Consider the following 23,120-nt stretch of genomic DNA (forward strand, 5'->3'; position numbering starts at 1 on the left):
AGCGAAATTTTGCGAGGACAACATAAACAGTCCCAGATGCAGTGTGTCTTGACCACTTTTAATAAACGTGTAATACTTTTACAAAATCTCACTCACAGTTATTCATATGCATACATACAGTCACGCTGTGTGCACCGCTCACAAGAAGTAAATACGTTTTAAAATATTCCTTGCTCCCAAGAACAGACCTCAGTTTTGTCAAAGCTATGTGATGCCGAGATTGTCAGTGTAAAATTTGATATTTCAGCGCTTCTGCTATAAGTGGGGTACACAGACACCTCTGTACTGCACTTTCTGGCCAGAAATACTACAACTACTTTTTACAAGTAAAACTGAATGTTATTTTTGCCTCAGTTGCGTTTCGAGCATGCTTCTAAATTGAACAAGCGTTTGAGGCGATGAAGGTCAGAAAATCGACACTGTGTAGAAGTAGCACTGAATTCTGAAGTATACAATTTTGCACTTCAGTAATGTTACTTGCTTACCAGATCACATAAAACAATTGGCCAGAAATTTGGCAGCATCATTTCAGCTAAATGTAGTCATAAATCTCCAGTTATCTGACAGTACTGAAAGATAACAGGCTTGCAAGCCGCAACTTCTACTCTGCAATTTCTCAGACCCCGGACCAAATGTCCCACCTCGATGGATGATGGATGAATATACACACACGTTCTGATAATTCTTTATTCACTACCGCAGAACAGTCCAAGATCTTTGTCTTTTGCATTTTTATATGCATCCACTTTTATAGAAACACAATGTTATGAACACTAAAACGAGATTCTCATAAAGCCATTTAAAAGCCTCTCTCGTTTTCAGTCAAGAGCCTCCTCCGAAACGGCCAATAAACTCAGTTAAATAACTCCCTGAATTTATGGAGACGGTACGGAAAAGAACAGGACATTAAAATGTGTAGCAGCAGCTTGATTTAAAAGAGAGATTTTTTTTTTTTTTTTTTTTCAATCACAGAAACAAAACTACAAAAAGACAGTGACGCTGTGCTCCAGCACGCAAGTCTATCCCTCAATAGGAAGAGGAGGTCCGGCCTCACTTGCTGCAAGCTGTGATATATAGCTCAGTAAAGGAGCTCTGATTTCAGTCTGTGCCTCACTGCTGGTTCAACAACAAAATCCATGGCTGTCTTGATAGCACACTAACATAAATAAATGCCTTTATGTTTACTGTGTTCAATCTGTTTTGGGATAATTACCACATCATTGATTTCTTCATATCACATATGGTCTCTAGCGCTAAACCTGTATGAAAAATTTACTTGGAATCTGACCCAGAGAATATGGAAAAATTAAATTGTTGGACGTTTCTGCTACCAAAAAAAAAAAAAAGGGATGCATTGTGTCAGTGAGGTGACTTCCCTTCAAACGAATGGCACATGTTCTGTCCAAAAAAAATCCATGTCAGTATATGTTTGAGGCACAGATATATCCCATTCCATGCACAAACTAATCCCATACAAACACAATTCACATGAAACGTGTCTCTTTGCTTTGCATTACGGGTATTAAGACAGACTATGAAGCAAACGGGAAAAAAAACTTCATTAACACTTTCGCCGACTCACAAAAACCATAAAATAAAATAAATACAAAAGTGTAAATCCGTCCTTTTTTTTCGCCAGACCAGTTCAGGATGTGAGAGTGTGAGTGCCCCCTTCCAGTGGAGCGTGAGATTCCGGTGCGTTCCGCCGCCGCCCCCCGCTAGCGCTTAGCGGACGGGCGGGGGGCGCTGGCGGGCCGGGGAGGCCTGGGGAGACGACAGCTTTTCGGTGGACGGAGAGGCCATCATGGAGGACTGCAGGTTCATGGTCTTGTGGAAGAGCTTGTTGCTGATCAGCACCACCAGGGAGAAGAGGCGCAGCTGGAAGTGGCTTTGGAGAGGAAGCAAGAGGAGGTGAGAGGGGGATGAGGAGGCTCACGGACGCATTTGAGGAAGAAGAGTTCCGAGATACCGGGAATTTTATTTGTTTTACTTGGAAGGGAAATCAAAAGCAAAACTCACTAAAGTTTAGCGGGAGTCCTGGCCTCGTTGGCACTGATGATGAACAGTGGGAACAGGATGGAGAACAGGCATCCACTGTGTGTGAGAGAGAGAGAGAGAGAGAGAGAGAGAGAGAGAGAGAGAGAGAGAGAGAGCAAGAGCAAAATTTACATTATAGCCTGAATGCATTATTTAATTACAAGCATATTTCATGCCAATAAATTAGCATTTTGAATTTGAATTTGAGAGAGAGAGAGATTAACAAAAGGATTGTTAGCGAGTAACCTGTCCCTTTGATACAGGCATACAATTTGGGACTCAACAGTGATTCTCAGCAGATGCAGTGTACCTGACAATGTAGGACGAGGGCAAGGCGGTCAGCAGAGCCATCGGTAAACCGAAACCAAAGTAGTAGGGCCAGTTCCTCTCAATCTTGGACAGCCGCTGGTGCATCTCAACGCCTATGGGGGGAGAAGAGTACCTAAAGCTCAGCAGGGCAAGACTTCAGTCTTCAAAATAGTCGGGTAGGGTACGGTCAGCTCAAAGCAGCGAAATGAGCTATCATTACACCAGGAGGCTAGTATTTTAACAAACTAAACAAACACCCCACATTCATACAAGTTAGCACTCATAATGTGTAAACAGGGACAGTTCAACCCATTCAGTCCACTGTGAAGTGGCTCCACCAAAATCCCAAGGGGGTTTTGTCCTTGTGTGACAAAATTTTTAAAAGTACAAAACAATTAGTAGGGTTTTAATAGGGCCTCAAAACCATAGTATAGGAGTCGTTTTGATTGGTTGAAACGGCCATATGGCACTCCTGAGGCTGAAAGGGTTAAGCACCTTTCAGACTGTACTGCAGCATTAAAGCCATGCAGAGTCACATTCAGACTCATATTCTGGCAGACTGGGGAAAAGGCTTTAGCGAAACCGGAGTGCTCACCGTGGTTGAACCAGCGATACTCAAAGCAGTACAGCGAATAGAGCAGGGACATGTGGAGGAGGCTGACCGTCTGACCAATGGCGTCGATGGGGAACAGGCTGACAATCATACCCTGAAAAATGCAATAACATCAACTCTGTTACATGGCAGTCAACTCCCTTTTAGCTGCCTTGACAAATTTAATGACAAATTCAATTCAATGAAATATTAACTTTTTCCTGGAACTGACCCAAGAAAATACGTCTAAAGTGTGTGTGGTGCGTGCATATGTACACTCATTATTTACTCACTTTATTAGGTAGACCTGTACACCAGCTTGTTAATGAAAATATTTAATCAACCAATCCTGTGGCAGCAACTAAATTCATAAAAGCATGCAGACGAGGTCAAGAGATTTAGCTGTTTTTCAGACCAAATGTCAGAATGGGGAAGAGTATCTCAGAAACTGCTTATCTCCTGGAATGTTCACATACAACAGTCTCTTGAGTTTGCAGAGAATAGTGCAAAAAACAAAAAACATCCAGTGAGCAGCAGTTCTGCGGGCAGAAACGTGTTGTTAATGAGAGAGGTCAGAGGAGAAGGGCCAGTGATCGAAGTTGACAGGAAGTGACATTAATGCAAATAACCACACATTACAAGTGGTATGCAGAAGAGCATCTCTGAACACACGACGTGTCAAACCTCTAAGTGGATAGGCTACAGTAGCAGAAGACTTAAGTCTAAAAAATAAGTCTAATAAATACCCCATAGTGCTCACTGAGTGTATATGCACATACATTATACAGAGCAAAGGGTCCAGAGTGGGTGAGATACCTGAATGAGAAAGAGAGCCTGCAGCAGGAGGTTAAACAGCATGTCTGCGATGATCTTACTGACGCTGGGGAAGGGCTGGGGCTTACGACCAGACACCTCAAAGGCCAGGTCAGCGATGTCCTGCCACAGACAGACACAGATACAGACACAGACACACACAGACACACACAGACACACACACACACACACCTTACGTTATTGTGTTCAGTCATTAAACTGTAACACGTAATGTTCCACAGAGATTTACGGATTAGCAAGCATGCTCATATCCCTTGCGGTGCATACGTTTTCAAGAGCATAGTATCACGTTCATAGGGGAGGATTGTGATGAATGGGGTCATGGGAGGAACGACACCCAGTAGTTTATATATAGTTACATCGTCTTCTTTAAAGAAGGTCACAACAGAAACACTAAAGTGGAATTGATTGCGAACACCATTTTTTACCCTACTGATGAAAAAACCACAGAATTAAATGGTAAATGGAACACTATTTCCAGCAACAAGGGCTACCCAAAATGATTTACAATTAATGCCCCTCATTGACCCATTCACACACACACACACGAACGGCGAAAGGCTGCCATGCAAGACACCAACCAGGTCATCGGGTGCAGTTGGGGGTTAGGTTGCTCAGGAACACTTAAGAGACACACCCAGGGCGGGGGATCCAACTGGCAACCCTCCAACTGCCAGAAGACCGCTCTAGCTCCTGAGGTAATGTTGCCCTTAGGTGTGCATTTTGGTTCAGCCAAACAGCCTACACGCTGTGGAAGTGCCACGAGGGAAGCCTCACCTGAAACCAGATGGCGTTGACTATCTTGCTCAGCACAAAGAGCGGCAGTACCCAGAGGGCACTGAACACAGAAGTCAGGATGAACTCCAGCCAGGTCCACACGTTGCCATGGAGAGAGGGGTCACCTGACACGAGAGAGCTCTCTGAGTGGCGGATACCTGCAGGCCTCCATCCGAACGCAAGCCTGCTGTGAAGCCCAGTTCAGACCAAAGATTTGTAATGCAACAAGCTGCAACTGGGGCAGGATTTAGCCTTATGAATGGGACCTGGAAGGTTGATGGTTCACATGGGTGCTGTTGGGCCCTTGAGCAAGGCCCTTAACCCCATGTTGCTCAAGGTGGATTGTCCCCTGCTTAGTCTAATCAACTGTAAGTCGCTTTGGATAAAAGTGTCAGTTAAATAACTATAACGTAATGTTACGCCTCTTTGCAACATTCTAAAACTGAGTGCCTGTGATTTTAGCAAGCTGAATTGCCTACAACGGAAGCGCCAGCACTGGACGTTCCGATCGAGATGGGTAACTCACACCTTTCTGCGACATTATAAAATGGCTCAGTCAGGCTGTGAATGTCTGGTCTGAGCTGGGCTGAATACCCTGTTCCCTGGGTCAGGTTGTGAATATTTGGTCTGAGCTGGGCTTAATGCCCTGTTCTCTGGATCAGGATGTGAATATTTGGTCTGAGCTGGGCCTAATGCCCTGTTCCCTGGGTCAGGCTGTGAATGTTTGGTTTGAGCTGGGCTTAAAGCTGCAGTACGTACCTATGATGCGTGCTGTGATGGCCTGGAGAAGGGGTATGAAGATCCGGTAGAAAAGAAATAAACTGAGCTGTAGGGGTAAAAGAAATAATAAACAATGAACCACATTTATGATGAACAAAAGCACAATGCATGCCTGAATCATAGGATACTGTGCACTTCTGTGCAAAATCCGAGAGGCACCTCGTTAAAGATTAAAATGATTTTATTAACATGCAATCTTACTATAAAGGTCAAAGCCACTTACATTTTTGAACTAGACAAAATAGATGAGCTCCTTACCCAGAACACCCCACCATTCCATGCACAGCACTGGAAGATTCGGCTGATTAACTTGGGTTCACTGGAAGGAGAAAGATGATGATCATGCAATGCGATGTATCAATCAAACAATGTTCGTCGCAGATTAGGGGGTCATCTCTGCTGTTGACAAACCAGGATAGCTGGACGGCGCCCCCTACCTCTCCTGCTTGCAGTCCTCGCTCTGCGCCCGTCTGAGCGCTAAAGCCCCGGTGGCCCTCCTCCTCCTCTGCTCCTCCCTCTTCTGCTGGATGCGGGAGTCCAGCTTGGAGATCGTCCCGATCCCCAAAATAGAGTCCTTGATCCCCTGCGGGATACCCAAACGCACACAGTACAGGGCGCATCATTTTCGACCTTCCGCATTTTAACTCCAGCAACAGACAGTGGCCTCTTTCCAATGGCTCATTGTTCACCTCCTCCGTCCTTTCCTTGCGCTCCCTTTCTTGCTTCTAGCTCCACCCATCGAAGCGAGAAAAGGAGGTGTAGATGGGGCAATCGAGAAAAAGCCAAACAGGCGAATTGAATTTCCTCCTTGCTCCTTCGAACGTCAGTTCAAAGTTACGTCAGTTATACACACGGAATATGCGTAGCTGATTGGGAGAGGTGGATCCACAGGTCAATGGTTTATATGGCACGCATTCCAAAAAAAAAAGGATGCGCTCATGTTTTCTTGCTCAAGAAAGGCTCAAGAAGCTTCTAGCTCTTAGAAGGAACATTTCACAGATTTCACTTTCTTTAAAGATGGCGGACCTCAACCAAAGGACAAGGACATCCATCCATTCATCCATTATCTTAACCCGCTTATCCTGAACAGGGCCGCAGGGGGGCTGGAGCCTATCCCAGCATACAGTGCATCCGGAAAGTGAGAAATCACATGTACATAAGTATTCACAGCCTTTGCCATGAAGCTCAAAATTGAGCTCAGGTGCATCGTGTTTCCAATGATCAACCTTGAGATGTTTCTACAACTTAATTGGAGTCCACCTGTGGTAAATTCAGTTGATTGGACATGATTTCGAAAGGCACACACCTGTCTATATAAGGTCCCACAGTTGACAGTGCATGTTGGAGCACAAACCAAGCATGAAGTCAAAGGAATTGTCTGTTGACCGCCGAGACAGGATTGTCTCGAGGCACAAATCTGAGGAAGGGTACAGAAAAATTTCTGCTGCTTTGAAGGTCCCAATGAGCACAGTGGCCTCCATCATCCGTAAATAGAAGAAGTTCGGAACCACTAGGACTCTTCCTAGAGCTGGCCGCCCGTCTAAACTGAGCAATCGGGGGAGAAGGACCTTAGTCAGGGAGGTGACCAAGAACCCGATGGTCACTCCGTCAGAGCTCCAGAATTCCTCTGTGGAGAGAGAAGCATCCAGAAGGACAACCATATCTGCAGCAATCCACCAATCAGGCCTGTATGGTAGCGTGGCCAGACGGAAGCCACTCCTTAGTAAAAGGCACATGGCAGCCCGCCTGGAGTTTGCCAAAAGGCACCTGAAGGACTCTCAGACCATGAGAAACTAAATTGTCTGATGAGACAAAGATTGAACTCTTTGGTGTGAATGCCAGGCTTCATGTTTGGAGGAAACCAGGCACCGCTCATCACCTGGCCAATACCATCCCTACAGTGAAGCATGGTGCTGGCAGCATCATGCTGTGGGGATGTTTTTCAGCGGCAGGAACTGGGGGACTAGTCAGGATTGAGGGAAAGATGAATGCAGCAATGTACAGAGACATCCTGGATGAAAACCTGCTCCAGAGCGCTCTTGACCTCAGACTGGGGCGACGATTCATCTTTCAGCAGGACAACGACCCTAAGCACACAGCCAAGATATCAAAGGAGTGGCTTCAGGACAACTCTGTGAATGTCCTTGAGTGGCCCAGCCAGAGCCCAGACTTGAATCCGATTGAACATCTCTGGAGAGATCTGAAAATGGCTGTGCACCGACACTCCCCATCCAACCTGATGGAGCTTGAGAGGTGCTGCAAAGAGGAATGGGCGAAACTGCCCAAAGATAGGTGTGCCAAGCTTGTGGCATCATATTCAAAAACACTTGAGGCTGTAATTGCTGACAAAGGTGCATCAACAAAGTATTGAGCAAAGGCTGTGAATACTTATGTACATGTGATTTCTTAGTTTTTTTATTTTTAATAAATTTGCCAAAATTTCAAAAAAAACTTATTTCGTGTTGTCATTATGGGGTGTTGTGTGTAGAATTTAGAGGAAAGAAAATGAATTCATTCCATTTTGGAATAAGGCTGTAACATAACAAAATGTGGGAAAAGTGAAGCGCTGTGAATACTTTCCGGATGCACTGTACATTGGGAGAAAGGCAGGAATACACCCTGGACAGGTCACCAGTCCATCGCAGGGCACACACACCATTCACCCACACACTCATACCTATGGGCAATTTAGACTCTCCAATCAGCCTAACCTGCATATCTTTGGACTGTGGGAGGAAACCCACGCAGACATGGGGAGAACATGCAAACTCCGCACAGAGAGGCCGATGGGGATTCGAACCCAGGACCTCCTTGCTGTGAGGCAGCAGTGCTACCCACTGCACCATCCGTGCCGCTCAGGACAAGGACACAGGAGGTGAAAGATAAGCTACTGGAATGGGCCCATTGTCCTACAAGAGACACATGCCTGAAAGTCCCTCTAAAGCACATAATTCTGTCTTCCAAATGAAAAAGCAACACGTGGCATCAGTATTTGAAGCAGCTATGACTCTACATGAACAGACTTTATACAAATAAGAAAATATATATAAGGAACACAGAATTCGAATAAACAACAAAAGCATGTCAGTATGTGTCCTCAGCGGATACACCTTAACAGACATCCTGCCATGGGGGAACAGGGAGTGATAAAGCTCCAGGCACAAGGCCAAAGATAAGGGAAGTTAGAGAGTACAAACAGCTGCTCAGTGGAGCGTCGGCCGAGATAACATCAGCAGATCAGGAGTTACTGTAGGTGGGTGACAGGCTCTATGAATGCTGCACTGCCTCTCCTCACAACAACTCAGCTGAACTCTTCTGGTTGATAGCTAATGCATCAGACAATCGGGAAAAACAAGACACGTCCCTCATAATGCAACACTAATCTGTGACCAAATTCACAAGGTCGATCTTCAAAAAAAAAAAAAAAAGCTTTCACTTTGAATAATTCCCAGAATAAGTGTGTCTGGTTTAAAAGATTCAGTGATTCCTTTCCGAGAAGAAGAAAAAAAAAAACATACATCAAAACCTGTCATTGGTTTGAAGGCAATGGTATGTGCTGTAGTTATGTTTCTACGCCACAACTCGTGTTTCAGGAAAAGCACATAGTGTTTTTAACACCCAGACAGCACACAGTGGCTAGGACACGAGGAATAAAAGCTGACTACAGCATTACTTAAAGTTACTCTGGCTATGCTAAATACTCTTTTGGATATTCCAACAATATCCAAAAGAGTATTCAGCACCAAATCACTGGTAGAATGTGCTTTCTTAAGAGCCCTGTTCAGGGAAAGGAAAAAGTAGCCTACTGACTGTTGCAACATAGTGGATGAAGGTCCTGACACTGTCTGCCATTTCCTGGTCAGCTGTGGTGTCATCAACTACAGAAGGAAGGGGGGTTGGGGATCTGGGAAGAGTTCATGGTGGCAAGAGGAGAACCTAGCAACCTGCAGAAGACAACAAGTGGATTTACAACATTAACAGGAGAAACTCTTACCCAACAGAATTTTAGCATAACGCCTTGAGTAACTGGAAGAGTATTCTACCCAAACTATATGGAATGTACAGCACGTTATAGTTATGATACTATAACGTGTGCTCTACACTCGATAGGGGAACGTGAGGAATATGATACTTGCTCCTCATTGGTTGATATCCCATGAGCAAGAAAACGTTTGAGGAATGCTTAAGACAAATCTAAGGCAGTCTGACGAAGAAATCGACATTGAATTACGCATAATTGATTGGTGAGTATCAGTTAGCAGTGCACATGACCTTCAGACGGTGAAAACGAGCGGAAGGAGAGCTTTCCACCAAAACCCAGTTAAATCGTATTGTGGCCTAAACATATCCCATGCAGATATGAAGAAAAATAACATAAAACTGCACAAATAAATAGAAAAATAAAAAGTAAGTATATCCCCCAAAATGGCAGTTAAAAACACGAAAATCACGGAAACATTCTACTTTTGACTTTGCATGGGAGAAGAATCCCTTCCCAAAAATCATTAAATCTCCACTTTCCAAAACAAGCAGGCCCCATTCCCCGTAGGGCACATTTTTCTTTATCTGAGAGGGACTGTGTGTCCCGAAGTAAGGAATGACTCGTATTAACCAACGGCTGCTTTTTTCCCATTGACAGATAGCTATATTTATATTTTATACACTTATGTGTATCCCAATTCATTTAATAACCAATTATAAAAGACATAAACTGTCATGACATACTTGAATTGTTACCAGCAGAAACGAGCCAAATTCGACTAGCTAACTATTGTTAACGAATAACAAAGAATAACCTCACAAGAGCATTTATATTAGGTTAGAAAGCTGGAATTAATTCTGCAAACGTGAGCCACAAAAAAACCGAGCTAATGTTACAATTCAAAGCACCAAATTGTGTTTAACCAGCTAGCTAGCTACATTGTCGCTTCCTTTTGAAGACTTTGCGTACATAACATCGCTCAGAATTAATGGTATACTGCCATAGTTAGGTATTGGTAAAATATCTAACAAGCAATGTTAGCTAATTACCAAGCCAACGCATGCATTGACGTTGTATCACCAGTCACACTAGCACGCAACTAGCTAGCCTCTTGAAGTCGTTCGCTAATGACGTAAGTTACTTAGCTGGCTATTTAGCCATCTAGACTAGGTAGCTAGCTAATGTAAACAGCTAGCCCGCCAGCCAGGTAGTTGCATGTTATATTTTATATGTTGTGTACGAGCTTGCTACATATCATTGCTAAATGCCTAGCTAGCTACATAGGTACAATAATAATTATGCTAGTTAGCGTTAGCGAACCACCCTATCTCAGTGCTAGTGTGCTGTGCCTGCAATTATATCGAGCGTTAGTTAGGCAAGCTGAATTATAACCAATAGCTATCACATAGTCAGTATGACAATAACATCAGTTAGGATACAATTTCAGTATCCCCGTTCACCTCCTTTTACCTCATACAGCTTCTTCCCTGATACTCTCAGTTCACCTTGTTTGGCTTCTTGATTCACTCTTTATTCTCATTGACAACACTAGTACACTGTACAGACGGTACAGACAGACTGAACTGTATGTTACAGACATCGAGATACCAAGCTCTCGGGCCCGTACAGTACACTAGCCCACTGCGCATGTTCAACGCCCAAACGGGATTATAGGATATGTAGTCATTTGCAAAAACAACGTTAGGACAGAAGACATACATTAACAACTTTACTGTTTGTGGAGCAAAAACGAATTCTCAAACAGACAGTATCATTTTGCAATTTTTCATGGTTTCATGACAATATCCTTTTCCACCAGGGTGTTTGAAATGAAATGAACAGAACACCTGAACAATTCCACAATTTTCAGTTTATTTTAATGTCCATTTAATCTTCGCAACCAAACAGCAACTCCAAACTACATCCCTTTCTAAAACCTTATTGATTTATTCCCGTGGGTCCCTTGAAACATGTAGAGGCAAATCGGTAGGATATGTACGCTCGAAAATGAACACTTAAGATTTTCTTTTTGGTTGGTTACACCAAAACGCCCCAAGTATCCAAGATGTTAAAATAAAGCAGGGAGTTTATTCACATTTCACACACAAAAAAAAAAGAAGAAAAAAAAGTGATATTGCTACTTTAGTTTTGTACCACTATCTTCCCTTGATGATCCAAAATATAGCGTGGCCAGGTAAATACAGTGCCCTCAAAAAGCATGGGAACAGTTGAGTTTAATATTTGCTATATATTTAAGGCATTAGGATTTGAGATCAGAGGATGAATACAAGTCAAAAGACATTCCGTTTTTATTCATGGTATATTTATGCATATACGTTTTCACATTTTACAGAAAAATACGTTTTTGTACATACTTAAGGCATTTGGATTGGGGGCGGGGTAGACTCAACACAAAAAAACAGCTGTTTCTGAAAAATAGAAAAACGCATGTAAATATGAAATAAAAGCTGAATATCTGTACTTTTGTCTCATATTCATAGTTTGATCTCAAAATGCCTTAAGTATATCAAAAATAACTAGTTTCACTCCACCATTCACATGCCTTTGGAGGGCACTGTAAATGTGATATTACAGCTGTGTATACCACAAATAGGCAACAAATGCAATAAGCCTTATTTCCTGATTCTCCTAACACAAAATGGGACTTCATCAGCTTCTACTTTCCATAACAAAATACGAATACGAATGACGGTTCAAACCATCAGTGCAAATTTAAACTCAGGCAGTGATTCAGTTAATGCCGTAATCTCTTCGGTGTACCGTCAAGGTAAGATTGAAAATGATGACTATGCATAATTTTTTACAAATGACACATTGGTTGAGTATTACATTCAGCAATTAGAGGCACTGTTTGTAAACTAAACCGCATCATCTCAAGTCAAATAACCAAAGCAGCAGAAGTTATTCATTAGCAGCTCTACCACTTGTGAAAATGCTGTCAATAGTTATCTTTCCCTTCCCCCATTTAGTTAATCAATTAACTTGTATGTTCATACTCTTTATAAAGTGAACTCAGTTCACACAAAATAAAATACGTAAACTCAGTTGTACATTTTCAGTGTGCAACATTTAGATAATGACTTGCTCCAGGTCGAGACTTGCATAATTTCTAATTAACGTCATATGAAGGTCCATCAGTCCAAGCCTTGGATTCATTTATCCTGTTTAAAATTAGAATGCTTCACATGATATTTGGTCAAACTCCTAATTGCTTTTATAGTCGGTCACTAACCTTACTCACACACTGTACCAGCTCATAGTAAACAATTCATCTGCCTGAAAATTTTGATTAAAGTAGATTATACTAGTAGAATTTGTCTACACCTGTGAAAACCTGTCACGATTTCAGACTACACATGGCTCAAATCAAATCAATGTAAATTATATGGAAGCCCAATCCTTGAAAATCAATAAAAACCAGGAGCGGACCTAAATAAAAGGCCTCAAAACCAGTTTTTTTGGAGGCTGATACAGGCCTTTATGGGTGAGATTTTTTTGGCAAACAGCCTCTCTCCAGTCTCCACTTCCTACTTTTGCTTGAGAAGAGCAGTATCTAGGGAATGTCAGAAAGCGAAGCGCTCTATGGTGTCCGCTGTGCATCGCTGCAGATCTTATGCTTTGGATTTCTAGGCAGGAAGGCTGGTCACTGCTGCACTCAGACACTGCCGGGGAGACCACCCTGGCGCGGCGTCTACACGGAGATGGAGCCGTCCCTGAAGTTGGTCTTTCCGATGAGGACGTTGAGCAACGTCGCCGTCCCTTCTCGACTGGCCTGCTGGGCGCTGCGGATGATGTCATCCAGCCTGTCCTCGTCCTCCCGTCCCACCAGGTGGCCCTTGCCTCCGTAGCCATCGGCCACAACGTGGTAATCTGGAAAAAAACAGATGTGGGGGATTACATCTCAGGAGGCACACTGCATGAAACATGTTTTGCACACTGAGACTTCAAATCTTCTTTTTTTTTAAAGAAAATATTAGCTCGTTTTAAGTCACTGCTTGTTTGACAAGTGAAATTTCCTTACCCTACTGGCAAATCTTGAAATGAGTCCCACTGTCTTACCTCAATGGTAATATTTTTCAAATTCAAAAGTATTAGAATTAAGATTTTAAGCCTAGGTATAAGATTGTTTTACAAGCAAAGCCACACTTGACTACTGTAATATTAGCTAACTATTGTTAATGCAACAAAATTGGCATAAGCTTGTCCTGGAAACTGCAATGTTACCTGCTGGAGAATAACCCCTGGATGAGACAGAGCCCCCTACCTGTGAAGGCCAGTCCACAGGCCACATTGCTGCCCAGAATGGGCACCTGCTCCCTGGAGATTTGGCTCCAGCAGGCATCATTCCCCACCAGGGCAATCACTGGGGTCTGCAGGAGAAACGAGACACATCTTTACTGTGGACTCTCTGTCCAGGCCTACCGTTTTGTATTTCATATCAGCATAACAATGAAAAACAAGATTAATTTAATTAAGTCAGAGGTGCACGCTCTTGTCCTTGGAGAGCAACCACCTTAAAATCCCAACCGAGTCCGACCCTGAGAGACCTGGCAAGGTGAACTAACAGCTAAGTGCTGGGAGACAACGAAAACCTGGCCTGGCACAGCTGGAGCGAGTGAAAGTTACTGAATTAGGTAGGCCAGAGATTTTCAAGTAAACTTCTGGCCTTAATTACTTAATTAGTCCTAACATGCACACCATCTGACATTTTAGCTACATTTACTAATAAGCGCATGAATGACAGCCAAAGACAGTTGTAACGTCCCACTCCCTATACAGCATGAAACTGTAGTAACTGTAGTGCCTCAACTACAAGCGAACCAGTGTTGGTGTATAGAGCCAATTTGCTCATTTAGGCAGTTTAATTGGTGGAAACTAACACCTGTGTACAAACCAGCCCTCCAGGACCAGAACCGCCCACCCCTGAGGTAGGCACTGTGATGACGCTTTTCATTCGCTGTCGAGAAGCAGCAGTCACGCTACCTTGTGCCGAGTGAAGGTGTCAAACTCAGCCACGCTGTATCCCAGTGACCCGTCTCCATAGATAATCCAGACCTGAAATACAGCACACCCAAAAAAAAAATGATCACTCACATCTAACCCACCTGTAGCACGCATTTCAACATACATTCTGGTAACTTCTGGGAAACCTGGTAACTTATAACAGTAACAATATTTGTTTAATTGCTGGAAGTTATGAAAAATAAAAAAATAGTTAAACCCCTGACAGTTCACAACTTTATCTATCAATATCATGAGAGCCCTTTTAGAACAGTCTATATATCGGGCATCCATGCAGCTGGGCCAGAAATGTAAACTGTCATTATCAGTATAGTTTGATGACGGCTTTGCCCAAGAAAGCCCATTTAAAGTGTACCTCTGCATCAGGCCGGCAGAGCTTTGCCCCGAGAGCAAACCCCCCTCCAACACCCAGCGTCCCAAAAGCACCTTATGGGATGAAGAGAAACAGCATTATAATACTTGAGTAAAATTAAAATAAACAAGAGAGCTAAGCATTACAGGATTTTATTTGGTAGAAATTAGTTATGGACATGACATTGGACATGCCCTTTGTCATTTTCAAAGTCGCGTTCCCTTTCCTGCTCAAGATGTGAATCAATTCAGCTTTCTAATTAGCCTATCCCAACATGCATTGGGGCGAGAGGCAGGAATACACCCTGGATAAGTCACCAATCCATCACAGGACAAACACACCCTTCATTAACTCACACTCATACCTATGGGCAATTTCGAGTCGCCAATTAGCCGAACCTGCATGAGGTCCAACCACAAACTCCAACTGGTTGGGTGGCAGCCTGCGGCCTAGTGGCTAAATTACATGACTGGGACCCAGCAGGATGGTGGTTCAAGCCATGATAACATCAGTGCAGATGTTGGGGCTATTAACCCCACATTCCTCCAGGGGGATTATCCCCTGCTTAGTCGTGTCAACTGTAAGATTGAACTTTGGATAAAAGTGTCAGCTAAATGACTGTAATGTACTGCTCCAGAGGAGAGACGGACTGGCCTGGGTCCAGCCAGCGGAGGGGGTAAATGACTGTAATGCACTGCTCCAGAGGAGAGACGGACTGACCTGGGTCCAGCCAGAGGAGGGGCTAAATGACTGTAATGCACTGCTCCGGAGGAGAGACAGACTGACCTGGGTCCAGCCAGCAGAGGGGCTAAATGACTGCAATGCACTGCTCCAGAGGAGAGACGGACTGACCTGGGTCCAGCCAGCGGAGGGGTCCGCGGGGCCTCATGATGTAGGCAGCGCTGCCCACGAAGTCCCCCCCGTCAGCCACGATGATGCTGTCCTCGGCCATCAGGGCGTCGGCGCGGTGGAGGACGTGCAGCGGGTTCAGGTGCCGCTCCGTCTTTTGCGCGGCTTTTCCTCTGCAACGGCAAACACACTCGAGTTTACAACGCACGCGCACGACAGCCTAAAGAGCTGAAATCAAAATGAGCCTTTTCCTCAATTTGGTCAATTCCTCATAACCATACGAACACAACTTACAGTATATATTCCAAAACAATGTGTAAAATTGTAATAGACATGCATTTTTTCCACCCACTTCCTGGAAAACAATTTTACAAGATTTTTTGCATCATTGTGTACCAGTGGGAGTGTACATCAAAAATTTGTACATTTTCCCATTCCCCTCCGATCAATGTCCTCATCCCACAGTGGCAAGCATCCTCATTTGATGTCCCCCCCTCCTCATCTGAGTCAGTCAAACCGACTCCCCGTCCTTCAAAAACTCCCCTTGTGCCAATAACAACGATAATATCACTGTCCCTATCATTTGAATAGATTGCGAGGAGCACCTGTTGCCGTCCTCTTTGGTCCTGTCCCCGTCCTTCAGGCTCTGGGGCCAGTCCTCGGGACAGCGGTAGCCCTTCAGCCCCCGGGACAGGCTCAACAAGAAGGAGCCAGCGTCTCCTGGAAGGGAGACATGCGGACATGGAGGGCTGTCAAATGAACCCGTTTCAGCAGCAGCGTCCTGCCAGGTGTGACACAAACGCAGAAAAAGATTATGGAAAAAAAAAGAGCCCTCTTCCATGCGGGCAGCGTACCCTGGACCGCGACGGTGGGCTTCCAGAACATGTCCGAGTTCTTCAGCAGCTGGCTCTTGTCGCGGTTGACGGCGATGATCTTGCTACGCCGGCTCAGGACCCGTCCGTAGCTCAGGCGGAAGTCGCACACCGTGCCTGTGAAGTCGCACGCCGCGCCAAAGCAAACAGACCTTTATCCAGAGCAGGGCCTACTCCTTCCTACACCGTGTAATGCACAGGCACGACAGACCTAACAGACCTAATGGACACTGTGCGGATGAATTCAGAATTTAAACTAAAAATAACACCTTATAATTAACATTTAACACACTGAGGAGTGTTGTTTTTGTTTTTTTCGTTTTTTATGGCCGTTACATCAGCATTGCAATGCAATGTTGATTATATAATTGATTCAACTGATGCATATAAAGTGGCACATGTTGTTTGTGTTGTCTAAATAACAACTGTTGCTTAACTGCACTTTAATGCAGTTAAATGCATATGGCTGAATGAGTAATTGGAATAAATTAAGGCCGCATTAGTTGGCACACACACGGCCCTCTTTGGCAATGACTTTGAGACCGGTGGCTTAATGGGTTAAACACTATTCTAAAGCACTCGTAATGATGTATACCGAACAGAGCAGCACAGCTCAGACACTCATTACAGCTGGTAGCCTGTATCGCGTACATAAATAATGCAGTCAGCTGTAACTCACCGGCCAGCAGCACCAGGTCCGCCTCCTTCAGGGCGTCGCGCCGGTTCTGCCTGACGTGCAGAGGACTGTCGCGTCCCAGCATGCCTCTGGCCATGCCCCCGAGGAAGCACGGGATGCCCAGCGACTCCAGAGCCTTCCTGCAACGATCGGTCAGAAACTGAAATGCGACTCCCACCGAGTCCGCGTTTAGCGCTTACAAAGGCCGCTTCTCCTTCACCTGATTTCGTCCACAGGTGTCGGGGGTAGCGTTGCCTGGCTACCCAGCAGAATGACCGGCTTCTTGGCTCTGCTCACCAGCTCGACGCATTGTTGTATCTAGAGACAGGTCAGAAACAAACACCCATAACAACCGCAATGAATACATTTGCACTTCTTACAAAGTCCTGTTTCTTAGCCCTTGTGGGAACCTTACACTACAGAAACCTTATACTGAGAATTAAAATATTATTTATTTTACTTTTTGCTAAAAAAAGATGAAGATATTGGCTTATAACTTATAAATGAACATATATTATTTTCCGGTGTATAAACTTATGTAAACTGTGTATAAAAGTACACATAAAAATTGTGTGATATTAGCTCAGGAGGTACAAGCAGTCGCCTGGCAGTCGGAGGGTTGCCGGTTCAAACCCGCCCTGGGTGTGTCAAAGTGTCCCTGAGCAAGACACCTAATCCCCAAATGCTCCTGACGAGCTGGTTGGTGCCTTGCATGGCAGCCAAGCGCCGTTGGTGTGTGAGTGTGTATGTGAATGGGTGGATGAGAAGCATCAATTGTACAGCGCTTTCGATAAAGGTGCTATATACAATACTGTGCAGAAATCTTAGGCACCTGTATAACATTTTGTACAGATAAGATTCTTTCAAAAATAATTCAATGAAAGGTCCTAAATAAACCTACTATCCATTTTACATTACATTTTAGTCATTTGGCAGAATAGTTAAAAACGGAATCAAATCAATAATTTTTGTGACCACCCTTTGGCGTTAAAACTGTATCACTTCTCTGAGATATAGAACTGCAGGACAGCGTTGGCTAAGACAATCAGCAGGGAGGTTGTTTCAAGCATGTTGGAGAACTTGCCACAGTTCTTCTGCAGACTTTCGTTGGCTCCTTGCTTCTGATCTCAGACAGCCTCAATCAAGTTTTTATGTAAAATGTAGTCAATTACTTACTGTAATAAGTAATTTTTACTTACTGTAAAAAATAAAATTAAATCTCTAGGAGAATGAATATTTAGAAATCTCAAATGTGTTCTTTTATACTAACACACACATAAAAAGAAACATATACAATAAAGTCTAGGATGCCTAAGACTTCTGCACAGTACTGTAAATGCTATTTTGCTAATGCTAAATATATGACTGCAAAGCAACATTAATCATCAAGAGCTCTGTAGCCAAAAAAACTGATGTGCTTTGAGATAAAACAGTTATAAAGCCTTCAGGCTCCTCTTGTCCTGGGCACATTACCCAGCAAACAGCGGTTATACAGAGCGATGTCACCTGTGAGTCTGTAGCCAGCGGTATGTGAACAGGCAGGGGGGAGACATCTCTGTCCTCCCAGGCTCCAGCAAACAGGTTCTTTAGGTGATTGTGCATGTACCTGAAGAAGGAGAGGAATGTCTTTATGATCGTCACCTTCACTAAGGATTCAGGTGACATCACTCATCAAACAGAACCGGTATTTCAACATGCAACAGCTCTCCTTGCACACTTCCAGGAGGAGAAACAATAGAGTTTGTACAACAAAAACAACTTCCTTAAATATAGTGAGCCTAAACAGCTGGGCATTACTTTGTCTGTAGTGCTCTCAAAGGTTAAGCCTGTACCTGACCTGGGATTTACGAAGATATTCAGCACGTGCGAAACCTTTTAGCGAATGCAAAACTATTAACACAACCAATGATTGGTGCAAAACAAACACCATAACCAATCACTGGTCTTGTTACTGGTTTTGCGGGTGTTAGTGGTCATCATAAATCAGGCCTGTGATGTAAAAAAAAATACGGAAACGTGGGAGAATATTCTTAAGAGGATTCAAGCACTGGAGTAATTTCAAAAATTGCTGTGAAAACACAACTTGTATATTTAGTTATGCTGTATATGCTAGTTATTTTGGGAAACCTATGCTAAACCAAAAAAGATAAACAAGGTATTATTTCCTTTACCAGGCAACAACTTTCCCCATGAATCCTTTGGGAGGGTTTTTTACAGCGGTCTCTTTTGCCACCAGGTGGTAGGGGTAGAGTGTGTCGATGGGGAATTCCACAAACACAGGACCTGTGGAAAATACCAAACCAAGAGCTGATTCTGCTCAGCTATTTCAAGACTGCACGTATATGATATCTACAAGTATGTGACTATATCTCATAGTATGAATGTGCATATAGTAGTCTAATGCCATTACAATCACTGGGGCATGGTTGTGGTGGATTATTATTTTTTTTTACTATTGTTTCATTTTATTGCATTATTTGCATGTGGCATGACAGAGACTACTATTCCTAGTCAACAGTCACTGCTGGCTTTTGTAATGTTACAAATGCTGTTGAATTAAGATCATTCATTGATTCACTTGCCAATGTTGAAGTTTTTTTTTTTTTTTTTGCAAAGAAGCATTGTGAACAACCTGACTCAGGAGTACAGCCTGATCCCTGACCTGATCTTCTACAGTACCTAAGGTGTGATGTCAGAGCTGTTCTGGGGCACGGCGTTGGGTTACCGGCGTACTCTACCTGGGGTGCCCGACTGGGCGATGGCTAGGGCTTTCCTCACCACTGGCACGATCTCACGCACGGTCCGCACCGAGGCGCAGAACTTACAGAGAGGCTTGAAGAGGGACATCTGGTCAATGTCCTGCAGGGCCCCTCGACCCTGCGCACCAAAACACGGACTTAGAGAGAACATGCCAGACTCTGCTCTCAGGGCTCCCAGACAGTTTACTCGGCATGAACAGAAACCGGCTCTGTTCTAGCACAGGGGTGTCAAACTCCAGTCCTGGGGGGCCGCAGTGTCCGCAGGTTTTCGTGGTTTCCTTTTAGTCAGAAGCTGATTACAGCCTTGTGAACAAGGTCGGTGAGGGGATTATTTAGCCAATCAATGACTTAAAACAATCAGACGTGTTGAAACTTAACGAACACCAGCAGACACCGCGGCCCTCCGGGATCTGAGTTTGACACCTCTGGTCTAACAGGTATGGCCCACCTGCAGGAGTGTAGCAGCTGCTCCTCCAATCAGGAGCAAGGGTGACTCGGCCATCTGCGCGTTCTTTACCGCCGTGACCGTGTTGGTCAGACCAGGACCAGCTGTGACCGCGGCCACACCGATGGTACCTGCCGAAGTAGGGAAAAAGGGTCAAGTACTTTCAGACCGACTGAGAAACCTCACTTATTTTCACACGTAAATTAACACAGATTTCTTCCCAGCTTGGTAAAATACCAGAGTTTGAAGGGTCTTAGTCATACTATATGACAAAAGCACAAAGAGGAAGTGGCTACACAAATCAGTAGAATTTATTTAAGTGTTCAGCTATTAAAGGTGCTTATAATGTAGAACAGCAAGGCACCGATATTTTAAATTCTAGCGACGAAATACCACTTTGATCGATGGCTTTGTTTCCAGTCAACCCACTGACAAGCTGATCTGAGCAACCAGACGTCGTATTCAGTTCACGCCTCAACTTCGGTTGACTTTGAACGGTCACACAGCCAAGGACGGATCAAGTAACAGTTCAAAGTAACTGAGAACTGGCTGGAACCGAACGCAGCGGGAACAGGACCAAAACCTACAGACGTGTGGAGTCGTCATTACCGGAGAGTCTGGCAACCGCGTCGGCGGCAAAGACCGCAGTGGCCTCGTGCCTGGTGTCTACGATCCGGATGCCCAACTTCTCGCAGGCCACCAGGATGGGCGAGATGTGCCCCCCGCAAAGGGTGAAGAGGAACTTGACCCCATGGGCCCGCAGCACCTCAGCCACGCTCTCCCCGCCGTGGCGCGGACTCTTGGTCTCTGTCTGCGGAGGACGACACAAACCACACACCTGTAGCAGAAACATCACCTGTTCCCCCTATGTTTCTGCAGTTAGGACGTCTGTAGACTGAGCTTCTGTTTCTCTCTTTCTCTCCAGAGTTCTAGCACCTTCTTTCAATTGCTTTTTAATAAGGACAAGCACCTGCAGCTGACTCCGGGTAACACACCACAGTTGTCCTTTTTTTTTTTCTTTTTCTTTTTTGTGGGGGGGCGGGGGTTGACCATTGACCAATTTTCACTCCCAGCGCTTCTCTGCGGTCTGCGAGCGTTTTACTGCTAGTAAAGAGCATTAGCGGACATGTCACGAGAAATTTGATCCGAGCTGCACAAATGATCTGTGACAGATACACGCCCCTATGGCGCTTCCATGGTCATCATCGAGGTGAGCACCAGCAGATAAATAAACCGTCATTTCCGTAAAGCTGTTAATATTGTAGATGTGCAGCGAAGAGTCAAAGGTCAAAGAGTTTTTTGTTGCGCAAAATTGATATCCTACCTGCATTTTACCTCTGACCTAGCTGTAATAAGATAAGCGCCTGTCGTACTGACACATGTGAGAACTTTTGAATAACCTTCTGGCTCGCCTTTTTTCAATAAACATTTAATGTAAGTGAATATACAGCAGATGTTTCATCATATGTAGGTTATTGCTTTAGCACTGTCACAGGAACAAACATCAGTTAAATTAAATATCATGTTCCACTGTTCATAACGGTGAAGTTAACTGAAGTTGCTGAATGAAACTATAAAAAGGGGAACTTACCTTATGAATCAGCTGATATAAAACGCCAAGTCTGTAAGCAGCAAGCACCAACCCTCCCACCACGCAACCAAGAATGCATCCCAAAACAGTACTGATGTCCATTGTTAGACAAAATAAAATCAATGGGAAAAAACTCGAGTAAAGTTAACTAGTTAAGTGCGATTGTCACTGTTGCATCTCCCAGTGCACAGTTCTTCCTGATTATAGAACTTGGCAGCTCGCTATAACCTTTAGCACACTTACTGGCACAACGGCACGAGTGGGTCATTTGTATCCTAGTCGGATAAACATCTACTTCCAACACTATGCCGAGTGAGAAAACAAAATCGGCTTGCTCGTTAGCCAGCCTCCAACGTTTATTGACGTGAAGGCAGTGCTGACAATGTAGCGAACTAGCGAGTTAGTTTGTTGCGGAATATCTTATGGCATCAGCTAAATAGTTTATACGCTGTCAAATTAAGAAAATAAACTGCCAGCTTGTTAACAAGTCAGTTAGCGAACTGTAGCTACGACGCATGTAGCCAACAATTACACACGAGCTTGCTGGGACAACGAGCTATTTCAACTCGAAATGACCGAGGAGTTCTCAGTCGCTGTCGCTGAAAGTCCCGCTATTTTCGTAACAAGAGAAGTAACACTCGTAGTTACGCGAGAAATATCTGCAAAAGCTTTGTGAATTGCGTAGCCGTTGCACTCTCCGTGACAAGCATGGGCATCAGCCAATAGTATGCCAAATACGTTCTACGTATAAGAAATGTCCTCGGATACGGCAGAGACAGGTAGCCATTATAGCCCCACCCACAGCCAACCAAACTTTATGGTTTTAATGGATATTAATAATTATCATGGAACATTATTAGATTTGAAGGGGATATGCTACTTTCAATGCATAGGCTATTCAATTTCCTAAAAATATAGCTGAAATGTTACCGTCGTGTATTCAACTAAAGTAAAGCTTAGATGTGTGATTAAAGTAGCACATAGGCTAGCCTACCTTAACTATGGAATGGTAGGGCTTAATTTAAATCAATTGTAGTAGGCTACTGTATTATACACTTTTGTTTTACTCTGTATAAAACTGTTTAATGCCCGCATAATATTAGCTCCTGAAGTCATCCAGATAACTGGGATATTTGTGCTCATTGCTTTATCAAGGAGAAATGAAAGTGTTTGAAAGTCCTATTTCTTGAATGAAAGGGAGATAAACCTGCTGAAAATGCCA

The 23,120-nt window shown here is 44.0% G+C and overlaps 2 protein-coding genes across 4 annotated transcripts; both read right to left on the reverse strand.

Annotated features, from left to right (window-relative positions):
- Positions 1-673: 673 nt before the first annotated feature.
- On the reverse strand, positions 674-10,945 carry ei24 (EI24 autophagy associated transmembrane protein). Of its 3 annotated transcripts, none has more exons than XM_061247326.1 (11): positions 10,782-10,945; positions 9,140-9,273; positions 5,767-5,912; positions 5,588-5,648; positions 5,309-5,375; positions 4,550-4,674; positions 3,755-3,874; positions 2,942-3,053; positions 2,348-2,459; positions 2,020-2,094; positions 674-1,888 (listed from the first exon to the last, which is right to left on the reverse strand). In XM_061247326.1, the coding sequence occupies exons 2-11, from the start codon at positions 9,179-9,181 to the stop codon at positions 1,726-1,728; spliced, it is 1,023 nt and encodes a 340-aa protein (XP_061103310.1). In that variant the 5' UTR covers positions 9,182-9,273; positions 10,782-10,945; the 3' UTR covers positions 674-1,725. The 3 variants fall into 3 exon arrangements, with proteins under 3 accessions (XP_061103310.1, XP_061103311.1, XP_061103312.1); XM_061247327.1 differs by lacking the exon at positions 10,782-10,945 and adding an exon at positions 10,361-10,468; XM_061247328.1 differs by lacking the exons at positions 9,140-9,273; positions 10,782-10,945 and having other exon boundaries at positions 4,550-4,736; positions 5,767-5,907.
- A 221-nt stretch (positions 10,946-11,166) lies between these two features.
- Positions 11,167-22,486, reverse strand: ilvbl (ilvB (bacterial acetolactate synthase)-like). Its single transcript, XM_061248306.1, has 15 exons — positions 21,899-22,486; positions 20,917-21,118; positions 20,311-20,438; positions 19,842-19,980; positions 19,275-19,386; positions 18,610-18,709; positions 17,324-17,421; positions 17,107-17,243; positions 16,410-16,544; positions 16,161-16,275; positions 15,559-15,728; positions 14,710-14,780; positions 14,316-14,387; positions 13,597-13,702; positions 11,167-13,202 (listed from the first exon to the last, which is right to left on the reverse strand). Exons 1-15 carry the CDS (start codon positions 21,998-22,000, stop codon positions 13,024-13,026), a joined length of 1,866 nt encoding a protein of 621 aa, XP_061104290.1. The 5' UTR covers positions 22,001-22,486; the 3' UTR covers positions 11,167-13,023.
- Positions 22,487-23,120: the final 634 nt, after the last annotated feature.

This window comes from Conger conger, chromosome 7 (assembly GCF_963514075.1).
Source record: "Conger conger chromosome 7, fConCon1.1, whole genome shotgun sequence".
NCBI classification, from domain to species: Eukaryota; Metazoa; Chordata; class Actinopteri; order Anguilliformes; family Congridae; genus Conger; species Conger conger.

Coding starts and splice junctions, on each gene's coding strand:
- ei24 (XM_061247326.1), bottom strand. CDS start 9,181: ATGGCAGACAGTGTCAGGACCTTCATCCACTATGTTGCAACA. Junction 3,054..3,754: donor AGGCTCTCTTTCTCATTCAG/GTATCTCACCCA, acceptor TGCATTTTTCAG/GGTATGATTGTCAGCCTGTT. Junction 1,889..2,019: donor AGGACTCCCGCTAAACTTTA/GTGAGTTTTGCT, acceptor TCCTCTCCAAAG/CCACTTCCAGCTGCGCCTCT.
- ilvbl (XM_061248306.1), bottom strand. CDS start 22,000: ATGGACATCAGTACTGTTTTGGGATGCATTCTTGGTTGCGTGGTGGGA. Junction 19,981..20,310: donor CAGCTGCTACACTCCTGCAG/GTGGGCCATACC, acceptor TTTGGTGCGCAG/GGTCGAGGGGCCCTGCAGGA. Junction 17,422..18,609: donor CGCTGGCTACAGACTCACAG/GTGACATCGCTC, acceptor ACCTGTCTCTAG/ATACAACAATGCGTCGAGCT.